This window comes from Pleurodeles waltl, chromosome 8 (genome assembly GCF_031143425.1).
Source record: "Pleurodeles waltl isolate 20211129_DDA chromosome 8, aPleWal1.hap1.20221129, whole genome shotgun sequence".
NCBI lineage: Eukaryota > Metazoa > Chordata > Amphibia > Caudata > Salamandridae > Pleurodeles > Pleurodeles waltl.
This window is the reverse complement of record NC_090447.1, coordinates 760,343,259-760,368,607: the sequence shown is the minus strand read 5'-3', so window position 1 is coordinate 760,368,607 and position 25,349 is coordinate 760,343,259. Positions and strand designations below refer to the sequence as shown.

At 40.0% G+C, this 25,349-nt stretch overlaps 1 protein-coding gene across 3 annotated transcripts in view; it reads left to right on the top strand.

Annotated features, from left to right (window-relative positions):
* GLRA2 (glycine receptor alpha 2) overlaps positions 1-25,349 on the top strand; it is an 852,631-nt gene that overhangs the window by 90,444 nt on the left and 736,838 nt on the right. Inside the window, exon 3 of one of the 3 annotated variants that reach the window (XM_069205004.1) lies at positions 15,790-15,857. The exons of 1 other annotated variant lie outside the window; for it this stretch is intronic. In XM_069205004.1, the coding sequence (XP_069061105.1) occupies positions 15,790-15,857 (68 nt within the window). Of the gene's footprint in view, positions 1-15,620; positions 15,689-15,789; positions 15,858-25,349 lie in introns of all 3 variants that reach the window. One more of the 3 variants, XM_069205006.1, reaches the window with a different exon arrangement.

The window sequence follows — 25,349 nt, the reverse complement described above, 5'->3', positions numbered from 1 at the left end:
TCATTGAGTAACACATATGGTCATTCATAAATATATAAAATGAATAATGAAATACATTAAAAACTCATACTTTTCCTGGAATTGATGCACTGATTTAAAAAGGTGGCAGTATAAAAACAAATATCTGCCGATTGCAGATTAAAAATTAAAGCCATGGCATGTTTAACTGTACGTGTTCCGTATTTAACAAACAGAGGTTTCAAAAATACTATACGAAAACATGTATACAGTTTACAGAACAGCAGAAGGTGCACAGTGCTCTGTGTAGATACATTATCGCACCTACATGGCCCAATCGGGTGTTTCTTAATGTTTGGATGGGCTACTAAACAATGTGCCATCCCAAATCTTAGTCTGGTTAGCACAAATTTATGTGAATTCCTAGTCACCATAGTTAGGTAAGATGGAAAACCCTCCATTAGATTGTATCTATTATAAAAAATGAAGGAGGACAGTGATCCGGCTATGGTTGCTCGTTTCCTTTCTGCATAAGTTAGAAATATACTTTTCATTTCTGATTTGGAGATCGTGGTTGCTGCACTAGGATTATTTAAAATATTCAGATTAAAAATGTCTGAAAAACAGACAACAACATATTTAACCCAGGGAATATCTCGATATTTATCCAAACGTAGGCAATCCTCAACAATAGTTCTGTTAAGTAGCTTCTCATCGCCAAGCCAAAAAGACCGCCAGATCATCAATGGTTTAAGTGATATCAGATCAGTTAAATAATTAATGGCTAATTCGCGATGGCTTAATTCAGTTGAGGCAGAGATGGGCAAAAACAGGAGCTTTTTTAAAAACATATTTTCCTCCAACTGTAAGTTGTAGGTACAGCTATAACCCCATACTCCTGCCCCATACAGAGCAATAGTCACACATCTAGCTTGGTAAATCTTGAGCATATTCGACGATCCCCAACTTTTGCAGCAAATCTATAAATACCATAAGCATTTTTTGCCATTTTATTCCGGATGTTATTAAATTCATTGTTCCATTTCCTGTCGTTAGAGAAGGTAATACCTAGGTAACAAAATTTATCCACCTGTTGCACCTTTTCGCCGTCTATAAAAAAGGCATTTAACGTTTTGGCTTTAGCTCCGCAGGTCATGGTATGCGTTTTTCCCTTATTAATTACTAGTTTTCTATCTTTAATAAAGGAGGAAAAACTATCCATTAGTCGTTGTAATCCGACAGGTGTTCGAGAGAGTAAAACAGCGTCGTCGGCATATAGTAATACCGGCACCGGAACACCGTTGATCTGAGGAGCATCAGCATTAACCTTTTTTAAAATATCATCAATTCCATTAATAAATAAATCAAATAAGAGAGCTGCCAAAACACAACCCTGTCTAATTCCTCGTGTAACACAGATTTTTGGAGTACATTCTCCTCTGGTTCCAAAACGTACGTTGGTTTTCAATTTCTCGTATAACCTAGCGAGGAAAAAGATTATGCCTTCTGGGGCTCCTAAATTTAACAGAGTTGGCCATAAAATGGAATGATCTACCATATCGAATGCGCTGCTCAGGTCAGCAAAACAAAGATACAGGGAACCGGGTTTCGCTTCAGTATACTTCCCGATCAGTAGATCAAGATTGATGCACTGGTCGAGCGTACCTCGTCCCTTCCTAAAACCATACTGGCTATCACCCAGTATGCTATCCTGCTCAGCCCATTCCTCTAATCTTACTAACATCACTCTACTCATAACCTTGACTGAAGAGTCAAGGAGAGAGATCGGGCGGTAATTCTTAGCATCAGATCTACTTCCCTTTTTATGAATTGGCACAATGATTGATTCACCCCAAGTTACAGGGGCCTCGGCACACACGGCAACATTAAAAACAATGGTTAAAAGGGGGCCCCAGACATCTGGCGCAGCTTTATAAACGTCTATAGGTACCCCGTCTGGGCCCTGAGCTTTCCCTCCTTTGCTAGCCCGTATACCATATTTGACCTCACTAACAGATATATCCAAAGGCAGAGTGGGCCACTTATTGGGACTAGGATCATTGTCTTTATCAGAGTCAAAAATGCTGGAGAAATGTGCAATCCAACCCTCGCTAGAAACATTAGAAGTCAACTGTGGTGTTTTTTCATCCCTTAGAAAAGGCGAGTGGACCGTGGCCCAAAATAATGTACAATTTGATAGTTCAGCAGCTTGGTTGAGGGAATCCCAAGCCTGTTGCTGCAGTTCACCCTTCCTCTGTTTGAGCACACATTTATATTCCATTCTTAATTTATTTACCAGTTTTTTGTCCCTGGGCCTCGCTGCTAAAGCCTGCTTGAGGCCAGTTAGTGCGGAAGTGCAAAGGTGATTAAACCATCTCGGTCCGTTCCTACTTTACCTACTATTGCGACTGGTAAACCAACAAACAATAGTAATAGTATCCTTACCCCTAACACAATTACTATCAGGCACCATACCATTGTTTCGTCCCCAATTCGCATTCTGGTTTGAATTGCTTATGTCCCCACAATCGGGCGGTGCCCTTATATCCACAGCCAATTCAATTTCTGTGTTGTTGGGCATCTCTTGGGCCATGGTATTGTCTATACCGATATCCACACAGGGAATAATAATCACCTGGGGTAAGAACTGCCCTCCCTCATTAAGACAATCATTTGCATCCAGAGAACTTAGGGGTTGAATCCGGTTTTGCATTAAAATATCAGGGTATAGCCTGTGTAGCAGGGCATAATCTACTTCCTCTACTCCCATAAGGGGCATTATTATGATGGCTGTAAAAGAAAGCAAGCGAGCGGGCACACACATTATTATCAGTAATTGGTAATGAGGCAGCTCTTAATAATACAGTGGCAGCATGTTGAGGGTGTTTAAAGTTTATAATGACACAGTCACCACTAAAACTTTTCTTAGAGCTCCCTATCCAATTTACCCTTCTGGTAGTCAGAACTTGATCTGAGAGTTCAGTTGGGAATCCACAATGCCTGTGCATCCAGGAAACGGTTTTATTTTTTAAAGGCTCGTGGGTTTCCTGATGATTCCCCTTTGCAACAGGGGGAACATTAGCTAAAACTACCACATATGGTGCGCAATCAGGAGGGAGATTAATGGCGCGCCTTCGCCTTACCTCAGTCCAATCCTCTTTTCTATCAGGTATTAAAACAACCTGGCTATCATTACAGGCTAAGGACTGTGCTGTCGAGTAGTTCTGTACAACACTCCTACTAATATCTAAACCTGTAACATCACCGGGGGGAGCAACCTGAGTATCATGATTGCTTATTGTTATTGGGGCTGACACACTATCTGCTTCCACCAGTGTTTTTTTGAGGAGATCGCCTAATCTATTAACCTCCGCGGTTAGCTGATCAATTTTTACCATAAGGGGTTTGACAATACCCTTAATCTTTAAGTCAATAATACTTACTAAGTTTTTTGTTTTTTCTGCATCTAGTTTAACGTCGTCGATATTTGCCGTATTATCCTCATCCTTATCTGGATTCTTGAGGGGGCTAACTAATCTTTTTTTTGCGGGCCGAGCACCCCCACGTTTAGTCTGGGTCTTTCTACATGCTCTAACCACTCTAGGTAGTGGGGTGGGTGGATGTTGCACTATGGGATCAGTGGAAACCTCTAGATCGGCTAAAGTAGAAGTATTCTGCATAATCACTTCCCTATCAGGAACACCGGAATTAGTGCAGACACTACTACTGTCATCCAGAGCCAATGGAGCAGGTGAAAGTTGCACACTAGATAATGGGGGAGAGCTGCTAAGCCCTAGGGATTGTCTCCTCTCGCAATTAATTTTACTAACAATCTTCACTAAATAATTATCCAATGTCTGGGGTATAGAGGGGACTTTTTGCTTTGACATGCTTAACAGTCACAAATTATCACTTTAAAATCGAATAAGGCTTTTCCAAGTTACACACAAATATTAAGATAATAAGGGCTGCTTGAAAACAAAATGTGATATACACAACCTACATACAGTCCCCTGGTCTCGGCAGTTTACAAACACCGACAGAGCCCCTTGCTCTGCTCCGTCTTTGCTCCGTCTTTGCCTCCAAACCTCGTCACTGTCTCGCTTCCCCTGCTCGGAGCCCGCGATCCTCGCAGCCAGCGTCGTGTATGCAGGTGCACTCAATTAATCCACCGACTTCCGGGGCACACCATTTGCCGGGGTCTCCGGGCCGGGGCTCCTCGGTGCCGCGCTGCCTGCCGGGATACTAACGGAAGCCGCAACTGATTTATGAATACCTTGGATAATATATTCCAGAAGCCGATAGGCCCTAATTGAAAGGTAGTGCGATATAGGTAAGGATGTTTATACTTAAATAAACCCAGACGCACTACTTTTAAGGGGCATCACATTTGAGCCTACCTAGTTTAAAACATTAGGGGCGTGGCCCTGCCCTGGCTCTTCCTGGCAATGACGGGCAAGGACGGGCCCGCCCTTGGCCCGGGCTTCGCCCGGGCGCCGCCCGTGCGCGTCCCGCGCAGCGGGAGCGCTTTAATGTTTTTAAAGGGCTCCTTGCCCTAGTGTGTGGCGGCTGGCCCCTCCTCCTGCTTCACAGAGCGCTACCCGCGGCAGCGGGAGCGCGTTAATGTTTTTAAAGGGCTCCTTGCCCTAGCGTGTGGCGGCTGGCCCCTCCTCCTGCTTCACAGAGCGCTACCCGCGGCAGCGGGAGCGCATTAATGTTTTTAAAGGGCTCCTTGCCCTAGCGTGTGGCGGCTGGCCCCTCCTCCTGCTTCACAGAGCACTACCCGCGGCAGTGGGAGCGCGTTAATGTTTTTAAAGGGCTCCTTGCCCTAGCGTGTGGCGGCTGGCCCCTCCTCCTGCTTCACAGAGCGCTAACCCAAACAAAATAGTTTATAATCCAGGGAAAACTAGTTTATATTTCAGGGAAAAACTAATGTACATGCACATTATATGAAAAGCCTATGTATGCCTGCTCCTGGTTTATATGAGGAAGAGAAGAAAGTAGTTAGTTTGGTGCATTAGATGGACTTGGCTGGGTGTTCACCTAATGGTGTTTCTCTGAACATGAATGGGACATGGCAATGGGTGATGCCATTTTGGAAAGTAGTGAGGAAGTATGTGTTGAATTGCTGGCCTTATGGGGGAATGTTGGAAAGGGAATTGCATTCTCTGTTCAAAGTTCAAGGGAATTAGCTTAGGAAGGAGGTATTCTCAGTAGTGGATATACAAATGTTCCTTCTTTCTGTTTTAGGGAGAGAGATATGAGACCTGCTTATGGTGGACATCTGAAAATGAGGGACACCAAGAGGAGGATTCAGGAATATTTTTAGTGGTCAAAGGTTAAAGTGAAGATAGACTGTTAGGCAGTAAACAATTTGTAGGGACAGTGACAAGTCTTCCAAACCTTGTATGCTTTGGCCCATTCACACTGAACTCCCAGAGAGACCATGGAGAAAGTTTTGAATCAATTTGATTGGACATTTGCTTGCTTCAAAAAATGGAGAAGTTTGTAATGATGGAGTATCTCACCAGATGGCCTGAGAAGAGAGTGGCTGAAAATGTGATGTTAGATGCTGTAATATATTTTTTAGAATGACCTGAATGTTTAGTGTCTGATAATGGTCCCCAATTTTCCAGTCCTATAATCTCAGAATACTTTGGAAAATGTAAGGTAAGGCATAATAGAATTGTATTCTATCTCCCAAAAACGAATGGGCAGGATGGGCTATTCAACTTTGTTATCAAAGCCTCTGTACAACCTACTGCAAGTGAGGGCATACATTTGAACAGGGCACTGTAATGTGCATTTCTTATAGGACTACTCCTAATTCTGTGACAGGCTGTTAACCATTTGAACTGTTGAGAAGGTGGTATCATGTTTCTTCCCTCACACCATAGTGGTTGAAGGAGAAGGTGAGGAATTCAAGAGTCTAGGTACCTAACATCAGAAATGTGTATGGGAATGTGAAAAAAAATGTTGCTGAGTACAAGAGAAAGGTGAGGAGCTATTTAGAAGAGAGGAAGGTTCATCTTTCTAGGATTCTACCTCAAGTAAATTATTTTGTTAAGATTAGCATTCCCAAGAATCAAGAGACTCATTCCAAACAGCCAAGGTCCATAATAGTCAGAAGGGTCCTCAAATAGGCAGATTAAGAAGAGAGAAGGATTGTATGGAATGTCACTAGGGTCTTAGTGTATTGTGGATAAGGTGAATTTGGAGGTATGATATCTGAAGGGGGTGTTGCATTGTCCAGTCTATTAGTGGAACATGATGCTTTTGGCATTGAGTGTCACATTGGCTCTGATTAGGTGTGTGTTTTGCACCAAACCTGAATTGATCTGAAGGAAGTTGCTGATAGATGCAGCAGTAGAGCTTGGAATATTCCTGTGAAGTTCAAATATTGTGATATGTGTTGGAGCTGTGTGCTCTGCGCTGTTTTCTTCTGTTTTTGCTAAGTTGTCTGTCTCTGGGAATGTGTTGCAAAGCGGTTTTTATTGTAAAAGGGTAATGGTTGTGGAGTGCATAGGTAGAATATGTGAATCGACTGTAGAAGTGTGGGGGATGAGTGCATGAGTAAGCCTGGGTTTCATTTGAGAAGAGTAGACAGCTTGAAAGAAGTAGTTATTTGCGATCACCGTTTCACCCATTATTCCTTGTACTACTCTTTATTATGTGGTCGGAGACAGATAACTGGTTGAAGAAAAAAAAAAATGTGTTCACTGAGTGAAAACAGGGCAGTTGTGTCATAATGGCATCATGGGTCCTAATTCATGGAAAATAGCCACTTTCTGCTTCCTGGTTACAAGGAGAAAGGCAGCTGCACATCATTGCTAGTGGGTCCCTCATGCTCCTGAGCTCTGTGTCATTGCATTTGCTGCAGCTGCTGCTCTACTAATAGATAGATCCTGTGTTTGGGAAAAGAACTGTTAGAAATGGGGTTTTTGGTTGGCAGTCAGGTTACCCTCTGTCCAAGCAAGAGCCCTCACTCTAGTCAGGGTAAGTCAAACACAATCCAAATTATCCTGTGCCCACCCTCTGGTAGCTTGGCACTGAGCAGCCAGGCTTAACTTAGAAGGCAATGTGTAAAGCATTTGTGCAATAAATCATACAATAACACAATATAGCACCACAGAAATACACCACACAGTGTTTAGAAAAATATATAATATTTATCTGGATATTTGCAGGTCAAAACGATCAAGGATGCAATATGAATTTGTAAAGATATCACTAAAAATTGATATGAAGTGTCTTAAGTCTTTAAAAAGTAAACAAAGTCTCTTTCAAGCACAAAGTACCTAGTTAGGAGTGGAAAATCTCTGCAGAGGGCCGCAGAAGAGGAGATGCGTGGAAAAATGGTGTGTGCGTCGGTTACGCCCCTTCACACATGGACTTGCGTTGTTATTTTTCACGCGGGGAGACGTGCGTCGTTCTACGGGAGGAAAAATGGTGTGTGCGTCGGTTGCGCCCCTTCACACACGGACTTGCGTCATTATTTTTCACTCGGGGAAGACGTGCGTCGTTTTCCGGCACGCAGACCGTCTCCTTCTATGGATCGCGGGATTACCAGATGTCCAAGGGTCTGTGCGTGGATTCTTCGGCTTGTTTTCTGGCTGCGCATCGTTCCGGGAGGCTGTGCGTGGAATTTTCTTTCTCACCACAGGTGTCGCGTCGATTTCCCCTCTGGAAGTCGGGCGGCGTTGTCCATGCGAGGCCGTGCATCGAAGTTCAGGTCACCTCTTAAGCGTCGCGTCGAGCAGCGTCGGCGTGTGGTGATTTTCTCGCCGCGGAGCAAGCTGTGCGTCAAAATGTTCGGCGCATGAAGAGTCCAAATGAAAAAGAGAAGTCTTTTTGGTCCTGAGACTTCGGGGAACAGGAGGCAAGCTCTATCCAAGCCCTTGGAGAGCACTTTTACAGCCAGACAAGAGTTCAGCAAGGCAGCAGGCCAACAGCAAGGCAGCAGTCCTTTGTAGAAAGCAGACAGGTGAGTCCCTTGAGCAGCCAGGCAGTTCTTCTTGGCAGGATGTAGTTTCTGGTTTGGGGCTCTTCCCCAGCAAGTGTCTGAGGAGGTAGGGCAGAGGCCCTGTTTTATACTAAATTGTGCCTTTGAAGCGGGGGTGACTTCAAAGAGTGGCTAAGAAATGCACCAGGTCCCCTTTCAGTTCAATCCTGTCTGCCATGGTCCCAGTAAGGGGTGTGGCAGTCCTTTGTGCGAGGGCAGACCCTCCACCCTCCCAGCCCAGGAAGACCCATTCAAAATGCAGATGTATGCAAGTGAGGCTGAGTACCCTGTGTTTGGGGTGTGTCTGAGTGAATGCACAAGGAGCTGTCAACTAAACCTAGCCAGACGTGGATTGTAAGGCACAGAAAGATTTAAGTGCAAATAAATGCTCACTTTCTAAAAGTGGCATTTCTAGAATAGTAATATTAAATCCGACTTCACCAGTCAGCAGGATTTTGTATTACCATTCTGGCCATACTAAATATGACCTTCCTGCTCCTTTCAGATCAGCAGCTGCCACTTCAACAATGTATGAGGGCAGCCCAAATGTTAGCCTATGAAGGGAGAAGGCCTCACAGTAGTGTAAAAACGAATTTAGGAGTTTTACACTACCAGGACATATAAACTACACAGGTACATGTCCTGCCTTTTAACCACACAGCACCCAGCTCTGGGGGTTACCTAGGGCACACATTAGGGGTGACTTATATGTAGGAAAAGGGGAGTTTTAGGCTTGGCAAGTACTTTTAAATGCCAAGTCGAAGTGGCAGTGAAACTGCACACACAGACCTTGCAATGGCAGACCTGAGACAAGGTTAAGGGGCTACTGAAGTGGGTGGCACAACCAGTGCTGCAGGCCCCCTAGTAGCATTTAATCTACAGGCCCTAGGCACATATAGTGCACTCTACTAGGGTCTTACAAGTAAATTAAATAGCCAATCATGGATAAACCAATCAACAGTACAATTTACGCAGAGAGCATATGCACTTTAGCACTGGTTAGCAGTGGTAAAGTGCCCAGAGTTCAAAAGCCAACAAGAACAGGTCAGAAAAAATAGGAGGAAGGAGGCAAACAGTTTGGGGATGACCCTGTGAAAAAGCCAGGTCCAACAAGAACCATATATATAAATATATATTTTCATATACAAATTTCTTGCATAGATAGATAGATAGATAGATAGATAGATAGATAGATAGATAGATAGATAGATAGATAGATAGATATATAGATAGATAGATAGATAGATAGATAGATAGATAGATAAGAAATGTGTTTTTCTATGCTGCAAATCCAGGTAGATTTCCTACTGAGATCTGATTGGCTACCAACAGATCAAACAAGAAGTGTTGGCAGCCATTTTGGTACTCGGCTTCAGCAGACATAAAAAAAACATGGGGCAAGGTATATATATGCTGACCCCCTAGCCCAGGAGTCACCCTGAGACCCCCAAGGTTTAGAAGCATTTTTTTAAATCATGGAGAAAACTGCAGCTGGATACACAGAGTTCTCTGTGATTTTTTTAAAAAGTGCAGTCTCCCACATTGTAAATACTTTGGACTCCAGGTGGCCCAGACCCTGGGGGTATTGGGAGGTAAAAAAATGAGGGGGCACTGAGTGCTTTTAGAAGCCCTGGGAACACCACCTCTCAGGATCTGTACATAATAAATATGCAGGGGGCTGTGTGGCCCCTCACGCCCCCAAGGACTACCACATCCCTGGTAATAAATGTATAATAATATAATGGTGGGTCCTTCAGATATGCAGACCGCCCGTGCACTGGGGACCACCACTTCACCGGGACAATAGATTATAAAATTATACTAGAGGGGTCCTGCAGCGCCACAGGGCTCTGGGAACCACCACCTCCCGGGGCTTTATGTATAAAGTATGCAGAGGGTCATGCAGCTCCTGCACCCCGGGGACCACCTGGCTTGTGGCCAGGCCCTGTGGCTAACCCCCTATAACCACCCAACCCAGAGAGAGTGATAAAGTGAGAGATTGAGAGAGAGAGTGAGTGATTTAGAGAAAGATTTCACAGAGATAAATTGAGAGAGAGAGAGAGGCAGAGAGATGGAGTTTTTAGGCTTTGATTAATGATATACCTAGAATGAGATATTGCCAGACAAGCTGACAAGAAAAATGTTTTTGTTAAAAGAAACTAAAGCAGGAAATTACCACAGACTCACCTAGACTGGAACCATTAACCTTCGGTGTGCATGTCTGAGTCCTTAACAACTAGGCCAGAGGTAACTCCTTAGTGTGCAGTGTACAGACTTAGCATTAACATTGAACCCACAGATTTTGAGGTGAAAAAAGACTTCAATGTTCCATCACTAGGAATGTTTAACAGTCAAAACACTAGAAAATAAACAGACACTGTCATGATATACTAGGATTTAAACGTTCAACATACTTACATTCCAAGAGCTTTACCATTAGGCCAGAAGGGACCCTTGTCTGCTGTCCATTAAAAGTAAGTGTAACGTTTGCAACAAACATTTTGCTAGTTTGATGCTTTGAATTCATTTCATGGAGTGACCATTGTGATTACAGTTTCTCTCACTCTCTCTCTCTCTCTCTCTCTCTCTCTCTCTCTCTCTCTCTCTATCTCTCTCTCTTTCTCTCTTCTATCCCATTATGGAGAGAGAGAGAGAGACTGACAGGACTGCAGGGGGGGCCTGAAGGCCCCCATAGCCCTAGCCGCCTCCACGCATCCAGCTGGAGCTTGTATTCCTCCCCCAAGCAGGGAGCTGCTTGAAATAGCAGCTCCCTGTTGTTGGGAGCAATGCTTTCACCTTTCCTCCCTGCACACATATTTGCTTTCAGGGAAGACCTATGAAAATTCAACTTTTTGACAGCCGGAGCTATTTGACAACTCTCTCTGTCAGAAAGCGGACTTTGTTTGCTTTTGCTTGGTGGGAGCTGCCAGATAGCAGCTAAAGTGAGCATTGTATTTTCTTGGAAAATTTTGTGAAGATTCATTAAACGGTTCAAAAGTTATTAGCAAAACAAAAAAACGCTTAAAAAAAAAATAGAAACTAGATCCATATATATATATATATATATATCATTCATGTTGTGACACTGGTGACTCTCCCACGGAGCCTGTCTAGAGAGGTTATTAAAGATGACACAAGAAAGAATGAAAGCAATTCCATAATAATGGTGCAATATATAAATTACTTTTTTTAATCAACACGATCCAGTGACAAAATCTACAGTTTTGTATTCCAGCCAGACTCCCACTTTTTTTCTTGTCCTTTCTAGAGATATGCCTTAATGATGGAATAAGCACCCATAAAGGCAAATCTATATTTGAGTTCAAGAAGAAACTGAAGAATAAGATGGCAGAAAAATGAGGATAACATTTTAGCTTTAGTGCCATATACATAAAGTGAGGTCTATGAGCGCTAAGTTTAAACCCAGTCTTTGTCGAGCTTTACACTGGCTAGAACCTTAAATATTTGTAGAGCACAAGTAGCACTATCTTACCACCCTGGACAGTAGTATATGGTTGCTTGTGAAGGGAACGTTCATGACCTGGGCTGCTTTTTATGACAATATATCAGGATTTATTCTTGTGTCTAAAATAAACAACTGAAAATAACAGAGCAACGGTTGAGTAAAACAAGCTCCTTCAGCCCATCTGGGACCCCCCCTCCATCCATCAGGACATCATTCAGCTAAATTTCTAAAATATGTTTGCCATATGGGAGAACTAGGACTGACACCACCACTGGGTCCCCTTCATTTTGTGTTATGCTGACAACATAACAAAGGAATGGAACCATATGGGCATATCACAATGAAACATTCAAGACAGAACAAAAACCACGGAAAAAACAACAAAAACAGATTGCAATATTACAGCACTAAAACAGAGCAGCACAAAACAATAACAGAATATATCTCCACAACATCAATATGTGACTGTATAGATGTGCATGTTACCACCTCCAGAATCCTGTATTCATAATACGGTGGTAAAAAGTGTTTGGATTAAGGAATGCATTTACTTACCACCAAGAACATGAAATAGTAGCCTTCAAAATGTTTTGTGATCCAACCCCAAATCTCCTCCTGAGTAAAGGGGCTGCTATTCACAAACATAACTCACACTTGTAAGTAAATTACATATTTAAATTGACTTTTACGCTTTTGAGTAACTTTACTACCGTGGACTATCCACAAAATATGTGTGTAAAGTTACTCAAAAGTGTACACCTGCATATTTTCACATCCTGAAAAGGGGGTGGAGCACCATTTACAAGTGTAAGTTAAAACTGGCAGAAATAAATGGCAGTAAGTAAAGCACCAGACATGGTGAACCTCTGATACTACAATACCTTCCTACAGCAAATAATGGAAGTGGGGACGCCAAAAAAGAGCCCCACAGAAAATAATGTTAAATTAAATAAAGTTATTTAATAGAGTTAAACGTACAAACGTAATTTAACGTAAAAATAAATATACAAATAAATGAACCATATTTATTATATATTACAAATATATTTTAATAACCTTTGTTGAATTTTAAAATCAATGTAAGATCACTTTTTAATACAATATAACTAATTTACTTATAAATAATTCTATAGTTACTTTAGAAAAATGACTAATGCATAATGTTATATTTATTTTAAGTCATTTTAAAGTATTTTTATTTAATTTTTTATATTAGGTGGGAATTTATTTTTTAATTTAAATGTCAGCAAAATATTTTGGGGTAAAATTAATAATTTACTTAATTCAAAATTAATAGTCCTGTAGCATTTTATTCTCAGTTCTACATTTTAAAATTAGTATATACAATTACTTTACAATAATAATAATGAATGCAAATTATTTTACTATGCTTTTCAAAGTGTAATGAACTGTTTCAGTTTTCCCTATGCTTACCATAACAAATTATAGGCAAAAAAAAAGTTTGTGCAACTGGAGAAAAATTAGTAAATATATTTTTATGTTATATATTAATATAACTATAGCTTATATTTATTTTAAATGTGAAGGAAAATAACACTTTTGAATAAAATATTTAATTAATTTTATCATGTTAACTTAAATAAAAATAATGTTGCTGAACTATAAATTAAAAAATAATTGTCCCCCAATAAAAATATGTTTGTTCAATTATTCAATTTAAGAAAATATAATTCAATTCATTTAGTTCTATACATCACTTTTAATAATGTGATGTATAGAACTAAATTAAAAGTGATGTATACAACTAAATTAATTTTATTTTATTTTATTAAATGAAATCCTATTTATTTTCAAATTCATATTATAGTATAATAAATAGTTTATAGTAACATATTTTTATATATTTTTTACTTTAAATATATTTATATTAATTAATTGTATTTAATATTATGTCCTACATGTTTTTATTTTAAACTCCCACCAACATTATTTTCTATGGGAGAGTGTGGCGGATCCACTGCTTGGACAATTGGGGCTGGACTTACACCAGTTCTGAGCTGGACTAATTTATTACTGTTTTGGGTCCCTTCTTGACTATAGTAACTTTAGAAGAGCAGTTTGTGAATAGCAATGGGTGTACTCGTTGTGGGTGTGTGCATGTCACTCTGTAACCCCCTCCCTAGCCCTCCATAAACCACTCCTTACACCTTCCTAATCCCCTCACCTTTAGTTATAAGCGGGGCATGACTGGGAATCCAAAGCATCCCTGCAATGTTGTCACACAAAACTAATGTGGCATTAGAAGGCCAAAAACATGGCGCCATTTTTACAAATTGGTGCAATTCATGCATTGTGCCACTTTGAAAAATACTGAATCGGCATACAAAACTGACATGTGCTTCTCAAAGCCATATTTGTAAGCAGTGGTGCCAACTATTCATGTGGAAATCTGATTACACCTGTGGCTCCGGGAACAGTGGCTCTGACATTCCAAAGAGGAAGGTCAAAGATTTAAAATGCAATGATGGGAACCTGCATACAGGTCTTACGTTTTGAATATTCTCACACATTTGCCATGCCTTTCCCTCACGCATGTACTTTGTAACTTACACCTCACTTAATGCAACAGAAAGTGAAAATTCCACAAATAGCTCTCATTTTCACATGGGCATGAGGGAAGAGACTCTTCATAAAATATAATTTTTTAGTGAACGGAAAAAGTAAAAAAAAAACAATTGATAATTTCCTTATCTAAATATGTGGACACTCATTAGAGGTAGATTTAGGGAATTAAAGCACATGTCAGAAATCTAGTTAAAACATTAATTTCTGTGTTTAACTTCCAAACGCAAAGACCTCAATTACATGGTTGTTTTAATTGCATTGTTGTTTGTTGCATTAAAAAAAAAAAACACACATGCTTTCCTATTTTATCAGATGTGATAAACAATGGTAATTAGGAGGTCTGCCCTTCAAATGTAGCATGACATACTTACTGCACCAAAATCCGCATCAACAGTATTTCTCGGCCCTTTTTCACCCAAGAAATCTCAGTAGTTTCTACATGCCCAAAGGCCTGATTATGAGTTGTGCGGTTAATTCCTACCCATTCATAAACCACGGTTGAAATTAGGAATTGTTAGGTATTTAACACATCAGATACTTATTGGATGCGTTAAATCACTCAGCCTTTGTTAGATTTCGGCAGGTCAAATCTACTGAAATTTAACAGGGGAAAACCAAACTGTAGTCACCATATGATGCAGATTTTGTTGTATTAAACACCAAAATCCACGTTATCCCCCAGGAACTCATAATAGGTGGTATTTATCACACTCAATAAATAACATATCCCACAGTGTCGCTATTTATCATGTGTGATAATTAGCACCTAATTTTCTAATCAGAGCACAAATGTATCTCTTGAAAAATGAGATTTTGGAAAAATCCAACGTTCTTATAATTACGAGACCCATGCAAACAGTGGGGTGTTGGAATTTTACAAGCCCAACATAATTAAGATCAGTGTGTATGCAGAAGCATCACATCTAGAAATGTGTGACTATGTCTTTGGCTCTGGTCAATCATCTGCACAAAGTGCTAGATTGGCCATTATTGTTGTAAACAACTGTGCAACTATTTAGAGCTGAATCCTCATCAGTATAGCTACAAATGCTAGTCTTTTTTCTAGAAAAAATAGTTAAAAGATTACCTCTTCATATGAGAGTTAATGCCAATAGTTAACAAAGAACGTTATTCATAAATAGGCCACCTAGGCCCCTTCGTAAGTATATAAAGCAGTTGCACACCTCATCTTGGGTACATTAACTTTGAGTAAAGTGGCAAACATCTCATGATATTTGCATTACTGTAAACAGTTTATTAAACTAGGAAAAAATAAAATATCTTATAGACTAAAATATCTTCTTGCTTCTTTTTCCTAGTATGATCTATGCATCATCTGATGATAAAATTAATTCTAGCAGCTGTCCACATCAAATCATGTCTTTGAGCTAGTCTCAAGTTTTTGTAAAAAATTATGTACACCAATGTTTGTTATAAGAGTATTTATTGTCAATTTGAAAACAAAATTAATACAGTCATATAGGTTGTATTAGACAATCAAATCACTCAATCTCCACTTCCTACTTGTGCTGCATTGCGCTGATGTAGGCAAAGTAGAATATTTCCTCGATATGTGGTATATTGCAGTGTTCTTGTTGCATTCCACAGGTCCTCCAGTAAATGTTACTTGCAATATTTTTATCAACAGTTTTGGATCAGTCACGGAAACAACAATGGTAAGTGCCGCAGCGGCGAACCCCTCTTGTACAAAAGTGTTGTGATGTATGTCATGAACGCTACCTGTCATTCTTTTTTCTATTTATTGTTCACATTTCAGGTCCACCTGTAAATGTTACCTGCAACATATTTATCAACAGCTTTGGTTCAATTGCAGAAACTACAATGGTGAGTGGGACCATTGAAGCCATCTTGTGAAGTAGTGTAATATGCCTGACGCATTTCATAGCCACCTGCCAACTCGGTTTCACAATGTGTAATGTTTTGTTTCTTTGATTTGGCCGATCATCAGCGGCAAAAATTAGGACCAAAAGCAGAACCTGTTTCCCTTCAGAATGTGTGCAAGATAGTATAGTACAGACAGATTGAGAAAAAATGTAACACATCAAATTTGTTAGGTATGATATTAAACTTCAATGACATGCACGATATGGCTAAACTTGGTATAGACGAAATCAAGGATATAACATAAATTTTAGGATTAGTATTCCTTGATGGGTTTCATGCTTTAAGATAGCAGATAATCAGCAGCACTTTTTTCTCACTAATTGCAATAGCCTTGTATGGGTTTATAGTATTTTGCCAAGAGGGAATTTCAGTACATGTGGTTTCAACTGGGGAAGTATATATGAATATCCAGCAAAAGTATCAAGCCAAATTATAAACTACCATAATATTGTAAAGGTAAGCATAGATCATTAAGTATTGATTTACTATTCTTAACTCCACATCAAAACACCTTGAAGATAAATATATTGTGAAGGTACATAAATGTAAAGTTAAGAATAGTATGTCTATACTTACCTATATATGCCTACTTTCATAATATTTTACTAGTCAATATTCTGGCTACAATATTTTTGTAGCCCGACATTTTAAACTAGTTATTCTGGTAGTGTTCCTTCAAGTGGATCTGGATAATACTTTATGCGTTTTTGAACAAATGATGAACTGCTTTGAAGAAACTAACCCTTGATTCCATCTGCATCATAGAACTGGTTATTGGTATCCAGTTAATTCAAACCAACCTCCTATATTTCGGTAAATTACTAAATATTCACCTTTTCAATTTCCACCTACATAATTTGACTCTTAAGATCTGCTTCACCTCCCATTCAACTACTCATTTTTGTCTGCTTGCTTGTCATTACCCTTAACCTTATTGTAACTGTTTTTTAGTTCCTTAAGTGCAATAATACCCCTTAGTTGTAGTATTGAAATAGAAATTTGATAAAACTTGATAAATTAATACATATGTTGTATATGTTGAAACATAGGAGGTTGGTTTGAGTTAACTGGATCACATGATACTTTAATTGAAACACTAGCCTAGTTATACCTGCTTTGCATTTATATTTCAGTACTCTAAACTCCATATGCAACAACTGCATGTTATAGAAGCGAATTGAATTTGGTCATTTAGAATTACCACTTGGTCCCTGACATTTAAAAATCATTAGGTCAGTAGACAGCCAACTCTAGGTTTGAGTCAGAGTCATCAGTAGAATATGAATTGTTTTTAAAAGTGCTAAAAGTGTCATTTTGACTTACTACATGGGTGGCATATGTTTATACTTCACCCTTGAAGATAGGCAATGCTGTCAAACTAAGCACTTTGCAAAATGTACAAATGTTTCCAAGTTTTTCAACCAAATCCAGCTTCTCTGGCAGAACATTCCTGCAAAAAGATTATGGTGGGGATGATTCTTTAAAAAACTAAAATTGTGAGAGAATTCTTTGGTAAAATTCGTTTTTTTCTAAAATTTGGTTCTCCCTCAAACCTAGAGATAATAGAGGTCTTCATCTGCTATTCTAAAAGCTTTGAAACTTCAAGATGTTTCTGAAACTTGTGAAGTTTCAAAGAAAACTTCACAATGATTGCAGCAGAAACTCTTGGCACATCTAAGCATGTCTTCATTTGTGTGGTTGTATGTGTATTTATGTATGTGTGTGTCATTAATGAAGATCCTTGAACACCTCCTAGAGTTTCTATTTTGTCAGGTAGTTTTCTGGCATAGGTGCAAACAAAGCAAAAAACTGCATAATGCTAACTTTTCAAGATGGCTTTCAATGAAATGTTTATACGCGCTCTGCTGTGACATTAATTTAATTTCTTCACACTTCAATGAAATTCACTCATTTCATTTTACTGTTTCCCTTTTACATGTATGTCCACGTGTGCAACATCCACCAGTTCATTCATCGGGGAAGATGGCAGATGGGAAAGTGAAGTGCACAACTGCACACAATAATTGCTTGAGGGGTTCTTTGTTTTACTTTCATTTTACTGTAAATGATAGAACTCTGATTGATGGCGTCAGCATTATGGAGATGTTCTCGAGGTCCAGTTAAATTTCTTCCTTGTCACTGCATCTTTCAATAATTCACAATGCAATTATTTTTCAGGTAAGGTCAAGTATGCACATATATTTAGTTGATTAAGTTGAACCCAATGGGATATTTATTTGTTATTTGGATGTGTTTGATACCTTAGCAGGTTAGTTAACACACGCACTTTGAATCATGAATACTCTGACATACATACTCTAAATATTATTTTTTTTAAAACAAATTGTCAAATGTTGTAAGTGTCGCTAATGCTGAAGTCAGTTGATTTTACTTTAGAATGTCCTGCACTGGATGCGAATTTGACAAAACTCTGTTTCACCATGAGGCAAGTTACAACTGGCAATAATGTTGCAGAAGGTTTTAACACATAGCTTGTGTATTATAATTGTTTAATGAGTTGTAGAGGAAGCATGCTGTGAGTTGGTGGTGTCATTGCACCTCATTTGCCAGTGCTTGCTAATGTGTCAAGTGTCTGTTCACAATTATTGGTTTGAAGCTGATTTATGAAAAGATAGAACTTTCATTTTCTTGAAAACATACCTAGCTAACTCTGTAAGCCTCGCAAGCCTCGCACTAAGCTAGTTAAGAAAGGGTGCTATGCTTGATTCTCATTTTACCTGTTTTCTTTAGCATTGCCTAAAATAAATGTACAAGTGTTAGACTTTGCATCCTTGGCGTGGTCTCCCCTAACTTTTTGCCTCTGTTTCCCAGGTTGTTAATGTGTACTGGACTCTCCCTCTCATAGGCTAACATGGGGGCTGCCTTTAAATATGATTAAAGCGTAGATTCCCTTTGGGAGCGGATAGACATGTGGAGTTTGGGGTCTCTGAACTCACAATTTAAAAATACATCCTTTAGTAAATTTGGTTTTAAGATTGTGTGTTTGAAAATGCCACTTTTAGAAAGTGGGCATTTTCTTGCAAAAACCATTCTGTAACTCTGCCTGTTTGTGGATTCCCTGTATGGGTCAGTTTGACAGTTGGGCTGTTTGCACCTCTCTCTAGACAGTGACACAAAGGGAGCTGGGGTGTGGCCTGCATATCCCGATGAACCATCTGTGCTAGGGGGGAGGAGAGGTCACTTACACCTGAAAGGGCTGTGCACACAATGCAGTCTCCAATCCCCTGGTGTGTGTCTGGGGCCTAGCATGGGCAAGGCAGGATTTCACAAACAAGAGAGACTTTCCTTTAAAGTAAGCCTACTTCAAAGGCCAAAATGGGTATAAGAAGGGCACCCAAAACCACAGATCACTTCTGGACTTCTGGACAGGAGTCATGCCCACCACCCCAATGGCCATGCCCAGGGCATGTCCCCTGGGCATGGCCATTGGGCGCAGTGCCATGTAGGGGGTCCCAAGTTAGGCCCCCCTATGGCACTTCAAAAAAAAAAAACATACCTATACTTACCTATACTTACTTGGGGTGGATTCCCCCATCCTCTGCTGTCCCTTTGGTTTGGATGGGGGTGTCCCTGGGGCTGGGGAAGGGCACCTGTGGGCTCTTTCCATGGTCTCTGACCATGGAAAAAGGCCCACAGGTCCCCTAACACCTGCCCTGACCCAGGCTTAGCGCCATTATTTAAGGCCCCCATCCCCCCGTGCTTGATTTTAGCACGGGGCATAAATATGGCGCTGAGGCCATATCATCATTTTTTGCCCAGGAACGCCTACCTTGCATCTCATTGATGCAAGGTAGTTTTCCGTAGACAAAACATGTGTTGAATTAGTGTAAAAAAAAGACGCTAATTCAACGCAAACAGAGTATAAAAATGCCCCTAAATCTTTCTTTTATTCTAACAGTCGCTCTATGACAGTCGCAGATTGTGACAAGCCATTGCCTACCATATTGTTCTTAACTGGGAAACATGTGAGAAGTTACCACTATCTCGCTCGGCTACCATCACCACTGTTGTTGGTCTTGCTCTGAAATGAGTCTGAAAGTTCTGCACTACTTAGATATCCTTCTGAATAGAGAAGAAGAAGGAATGGTGGAGGATAATATACCTACATTGATGACTAAGACTCAGTCTGATTTCTGGAGGTTGTTTAAACTCCAGCTAGCCCTGTGAGGCACAATTCAGGGAATTAAGATGTGGTTGCCCTGGGGCATGATTAAGTATTTGGGATGCTATCAGTCACTATACATAAATTAACCCTTATATGAATTGATTCAGACATTACATTATTTATTTGAGAAGGTGGAAGACTGAAACTGAAGCCTGGTAAACTGAATGCGTATTCTGAATTGGGATGTTGCACCTACACACACAGGACACTAATGTCTTGCATGTCATCTTTCCCAGTTGACTTACTTCGAACCAACAACCGCTGATCCACAATCCTGGACCACCATGGAGTGGGGCAAATTAGAATGTGAACACAGCCTTGATGTTCTTTACAACTATAAATCACTACTGTCAAAAATAGAAAATCCAGCAGCATTGAATATGCTCCTGAATTGGAAGCTTATGCATAATCACTTTGAGGTAGACCTCTGGTTCCATGCCTTGGTGCCTCTTTGGTGGAATGCAGACCTGAAAATAGGAGGAATATTTGGCACTCAGTCTGTGACACACCAGTAGGAGCTGCTCATTGATGATGATACCCTGAATCCTTTTTATGTTTTAGAAACTGAATTTGGCTTAAGTGCCACACATTGCTGGTTTTATAACAAGAGAGTCCATTGTGTACATGGAAGAATGGATAGAGAGCCACTGTGTGTTCCAATGTCTCTTGTGTCGGTCAATCCTGAAAAACTTTGGATAGTCTGAGGAGTGGTATCAGGCCTGCATGTGATGCTGATGACCATATATACTACAACCATGTACAAGCTGCTTCTTGGGATTTTTGGCAGATTGCACTACAACATGTTTACCCAGTGTAAACTAGTCTACTTTATTTACATCCCAGGATAACCTTTTATGGATGCCAGGCCTAAATTCTCCTAAATAAAAATTATTCATAACTAGTGCTTGACCCATCTCTGATTGCAGTAAGCTGGGCTCCTGCACAGTTCTGAAAGCAGGCAGTCAGACAGTTTGTCTGAGATGTTTCCCATATCCTCTGTAGTTGCACTGATATTAAGTGAAACCAGCAGAAGGTATGGTCTTCTTTGCCCTCTGTGAGTGATATCAACCTAGTTCCATGAACCGTTTAGAAATATTGGTTGGCATGCCTGACAGGTTCATCCCCTGCACTCATAGAGGTAAACATGTGCCCTTCATCACTGGAGAAAATGCACATCTTCATAAACTTAGATCCAGCACCACTGTAGAAAACCCACTGCTCTGTTTTCATAATAATGATTGGCTGAGTTTGCGCTAGAGAGGTTGCCTAAAAACATATCATTTATAAAGTCACTGACCAGTTATCTTTTTGGATCAGATCAACATCCATTCTTTAGGCACTCAACCACAAATATGATACACTACTTACACTTCATGTATTTCTTTCCCAGCCTGTCAACAGCTTTCTTCTCTGATTGTACTGTTTGTAATGAGTGGGATGACTCTAGGCCAGGACATCTACATCTGTGTGTTAGTTCAAAATGCTGGCTACCATGTAAATATTGTGATTAGTGGAAGAGCCTTATGGTTCTGTATCGAGGAGTTTAGATCAATGTTGAAAATTATTTGATCAGTATGGCTTTGTGCCTCAAGATACTTTAAGCTTAACCTTTTATCAAAGTGATCTCTCTGTTTATACTGCATTATCATCTTTGCAGGTGTAGTTTCCTGATTTCCCTTCTTAGAGTCCTTCTTGGAGACTGATATCTTGGAAATGATCCCTTTAAGACTAAGATTCTATTTATACCAGGTTCTCTTGAACAAGCTAATGATTCTTTTTGCAGCCTGTTCTCATGAAAATGCAAATAAAAAAGTACTGCAACACGTATTATGTTTCACTATTTTTCTACTGAGGCCCTTTAGCATCTCTTAGTTACTAATATCATGCATGTGTGGAGTGTAAAAGTCTTCTGCCTGATGTTTTTAAGAACACAGAAATCAGGCAGCCTTGCATTCAAAGTCTTTGTGCTTTATGTCATAGCTGGTATTTGCATCCCTGCCTGTCTCCGTTGATTGGCTTGATAATGGAGGCTACCATGTACTGTGACAACATTATGGTTTTGCCAACTGTACCCAAAAGTAAACTCATGAGGGAGCCTTGAAGAAACTCCATTCAAACACTTCAGGAATGCCAGTGTTCCAAAGGAGTAATGTGATATTGTGGTAATAGGACCCAACTTGATAAATTCTTCCTTATTGACCCCTGTGGAGGTGCACACATCCAGTGGGAGCGAGCACAGGCACCCACCTGCCTCGGCTACATTCAGCAGAAGGTAAAACTCAAAGAAGCACAAGCATCCCTGCTACTTAAAAAAGCATCTAAAACCACCAAGTTTAGCAGTGCCTAAGTCCAGCATCAAAGATACATTTTCATGGTTAACACATTTAAAATCTAGTAAGCTTTCAGCTACAGGACAATATCTCAATAATCTACTGTGCAGTTATCAATCTGGATGTAGAATCTAATTTAGCCCATGGACCACCACATTGCGAGTTCTACATAATGTCGTACAGATTCTTCACTGCTGTTACATATTCCTCCTAGTCCTGCTCGTCACCTTGGAAGTCTTCAAAGCAGTCTCCCAGGAGACTCTTGTTGAAATCATGACTAGCCACATGGTGACAGGGGGTCATATAATCAGGTGTTTCTTTTTTTCTTAGAAGAAACAATTTGTGCAGTTAGAAACAACCCACTCTCCTATGCACTTGATGGAATGTGGAGTAGCTCAGTACTCAACATTATCACCAAGTAGCTGTCAGTCAGTGTATCAATGCCACTCAACTGTGCCTCAAACGTTCATCGCTTAGAAGATATTTCAAAGTTAAAAAAAGTCTTCTCTAAGCTTGACAATTACATATTCCACTGAACTCTAAAACCATACCTCTGACCTAGTTTCTAGAATTTAAAAAACTGTCATGTACCTAGTTTACCACCTCAACAAAATAAACTGAACATCCCTGAATGAGTCTTTAACCACATACAATTACTGGTCCTGCTACACATCTATGAAATAATGCACTTTTACTGGCCTCACCAACCAGGCTATTTACAGGAGAGATGTCCAGTACCCTGAGGAACTGCATGAAGTAAAGAACCAGCTGCATGATCTTGCCACAGATAAAAAACACAAACTATTTACAAGCTTTCTCTGGTTCTTTTGGGGAAGTCCATTCCTAAAGAACTAAGGGCCTCATTTATAGTTTGGTGGACAGGTTACTTTGTCACAAACATGACGGATATCCCATCAGCCACATTACAAAGTCTATAGGACATAATGGAACCGTAATATGGCCGACGGGATATCAGTCACATTTGTGATGGAGTAACCCCATCAGCCAAACTCTAAATCAGGTCCTAATACTTGCCACATTGCTCAGACCATTCTGCAAAAAAAGTGATGGCATATTCAAAGTACATCCGTTAGTATTTTAAGGTAAATGTTCCTCTTTTCCACATACTGTTCATTTTCTTGTCACTTTTAAGGCTCTTCAGTGCCTCTAAATTCTATCTGTACTCTACATAGGTCTTAGGTAAAAAAACATTTAAGCAATCATAATCTCCCAGAATTCCTCTCTCTAGCACTCCATGCAATCATTATATTGTTTGTTACACCATTACAGAAGGGGAATAAGTACATGCAGATAAGTCTGGCTCTGACTATAAAAGGCAGTTAGCACCCTCTAATTGTCAGCACATGCAACTTTAGGCAAAATTCATAGTTTTTAGCCTTATCCGTGAGGAGCATTTTGAGCTTGTGTAATGGAGTGAGTAAAAAAACATGTCTTGTTTCTCACTTTGGATTACATATCGGAGTAAAAAGGCAACTTATGCATGACAATGCAAGAATTAATCATAAACCCAGCCCATTGTCCACGGAAGCACTCTTTTTCATGATTTCTTAGCTTGGAGTGTCATTAAAAACTGGGACAACCATAGACAAACCAGTCTTGCTTAAACAACCACAAATTGTTAGAAACACAAGCAAACCAAAATGTGTTTACACCAGTTTACACCTCATCAGTGAGGAGTAGTTTGAAGTACTAGGGACCAGATCCCAAAAAAATCTGCATTAGTAGTATTATACTACTTACATTAAATTGTTGCAATGAAATGCAGATAGAGATGTGGCTCAGTTTATTCACATATTTGCATTTGGCACTTGTTTACTGTTTTGGTTGTACAAGGAAGTAGGGAAATGCTCACAGAATAGAGATGAGCCTGTCCCAGAAGAACTCTAGCTGGACCCATAGATGAGGCATAATAGGACTGAAACCTATCCAAGGTTTCCTAAGTTTCCATAGGGAGGACTGTGGCCCACTAGTTTAGCCTAGTCGGGCCCATTTAGAACATGAACAATATTGATTTCCACATATTTATTTCCGGTCGACAATGGCACAGATGATGTCCAGGATAACGCAATGGACTACACGCAGACCAATCACCGGTGGTTCACATTGATTTGAGTTGTGAACGACCAGTGATGATAGCAATGATTATTAACAGAAGTTGTGGAAGATAAGCATACGTTTTGTGAAGGAGAAGCATATATATTTTTGACATCTGTGTTTTAACTTCTTAGATACTTACATCTTGAGATAATTTAAATTCAACTGCATTTTAGTACAGCATTCTAGAGTAGGTGCTTTGTGTCAATTGAAGAAGTTGTATGGTGACCGTTATGTTGTTCTTCATTTGGTTCCTAGTAAAAGTCCTTGCGTGCACCGCCTCGCACCTAATCAATAATTGGATTACCTTATTGAATTGAGCAACATTGCTGTTGTGAACGGGCATAACAGACAGTAATGCTTTCCAAACAATTTTCGGCCAATTTTGGCATTCCCCAAATGAATGATAATAGCTTTTGTCATAGGGGAAGGTAGCTACGAAAGAGATCATCATCCGACCTGTGATCGTCAGCATATGTCTTAGAATGATGATATTGATGTGGCTTACCTCCAATGCTAACTGCACAATTTCCCTACATGTAGGTACCATATTTTCCCCCACTATTCATGTTAAAAGTTCACTAACATTTTTGTCAGACTTGGCTTCAGTAGAAAAAGAGCACCCCTCAAGCATGGCAACAACATTGTGTCATGTGTGACCACCTCGAATTATGCAAGTTTCCATTCCACACACTGTTATTTTGTCATTTTGTCCAATGTAGCCAATAGTATCCGATTGTTAAAATGTCCTGTCTTCTGGTGCCACTCAGTCTAGAAATGTGATGCATAGGCTGGTGTTTA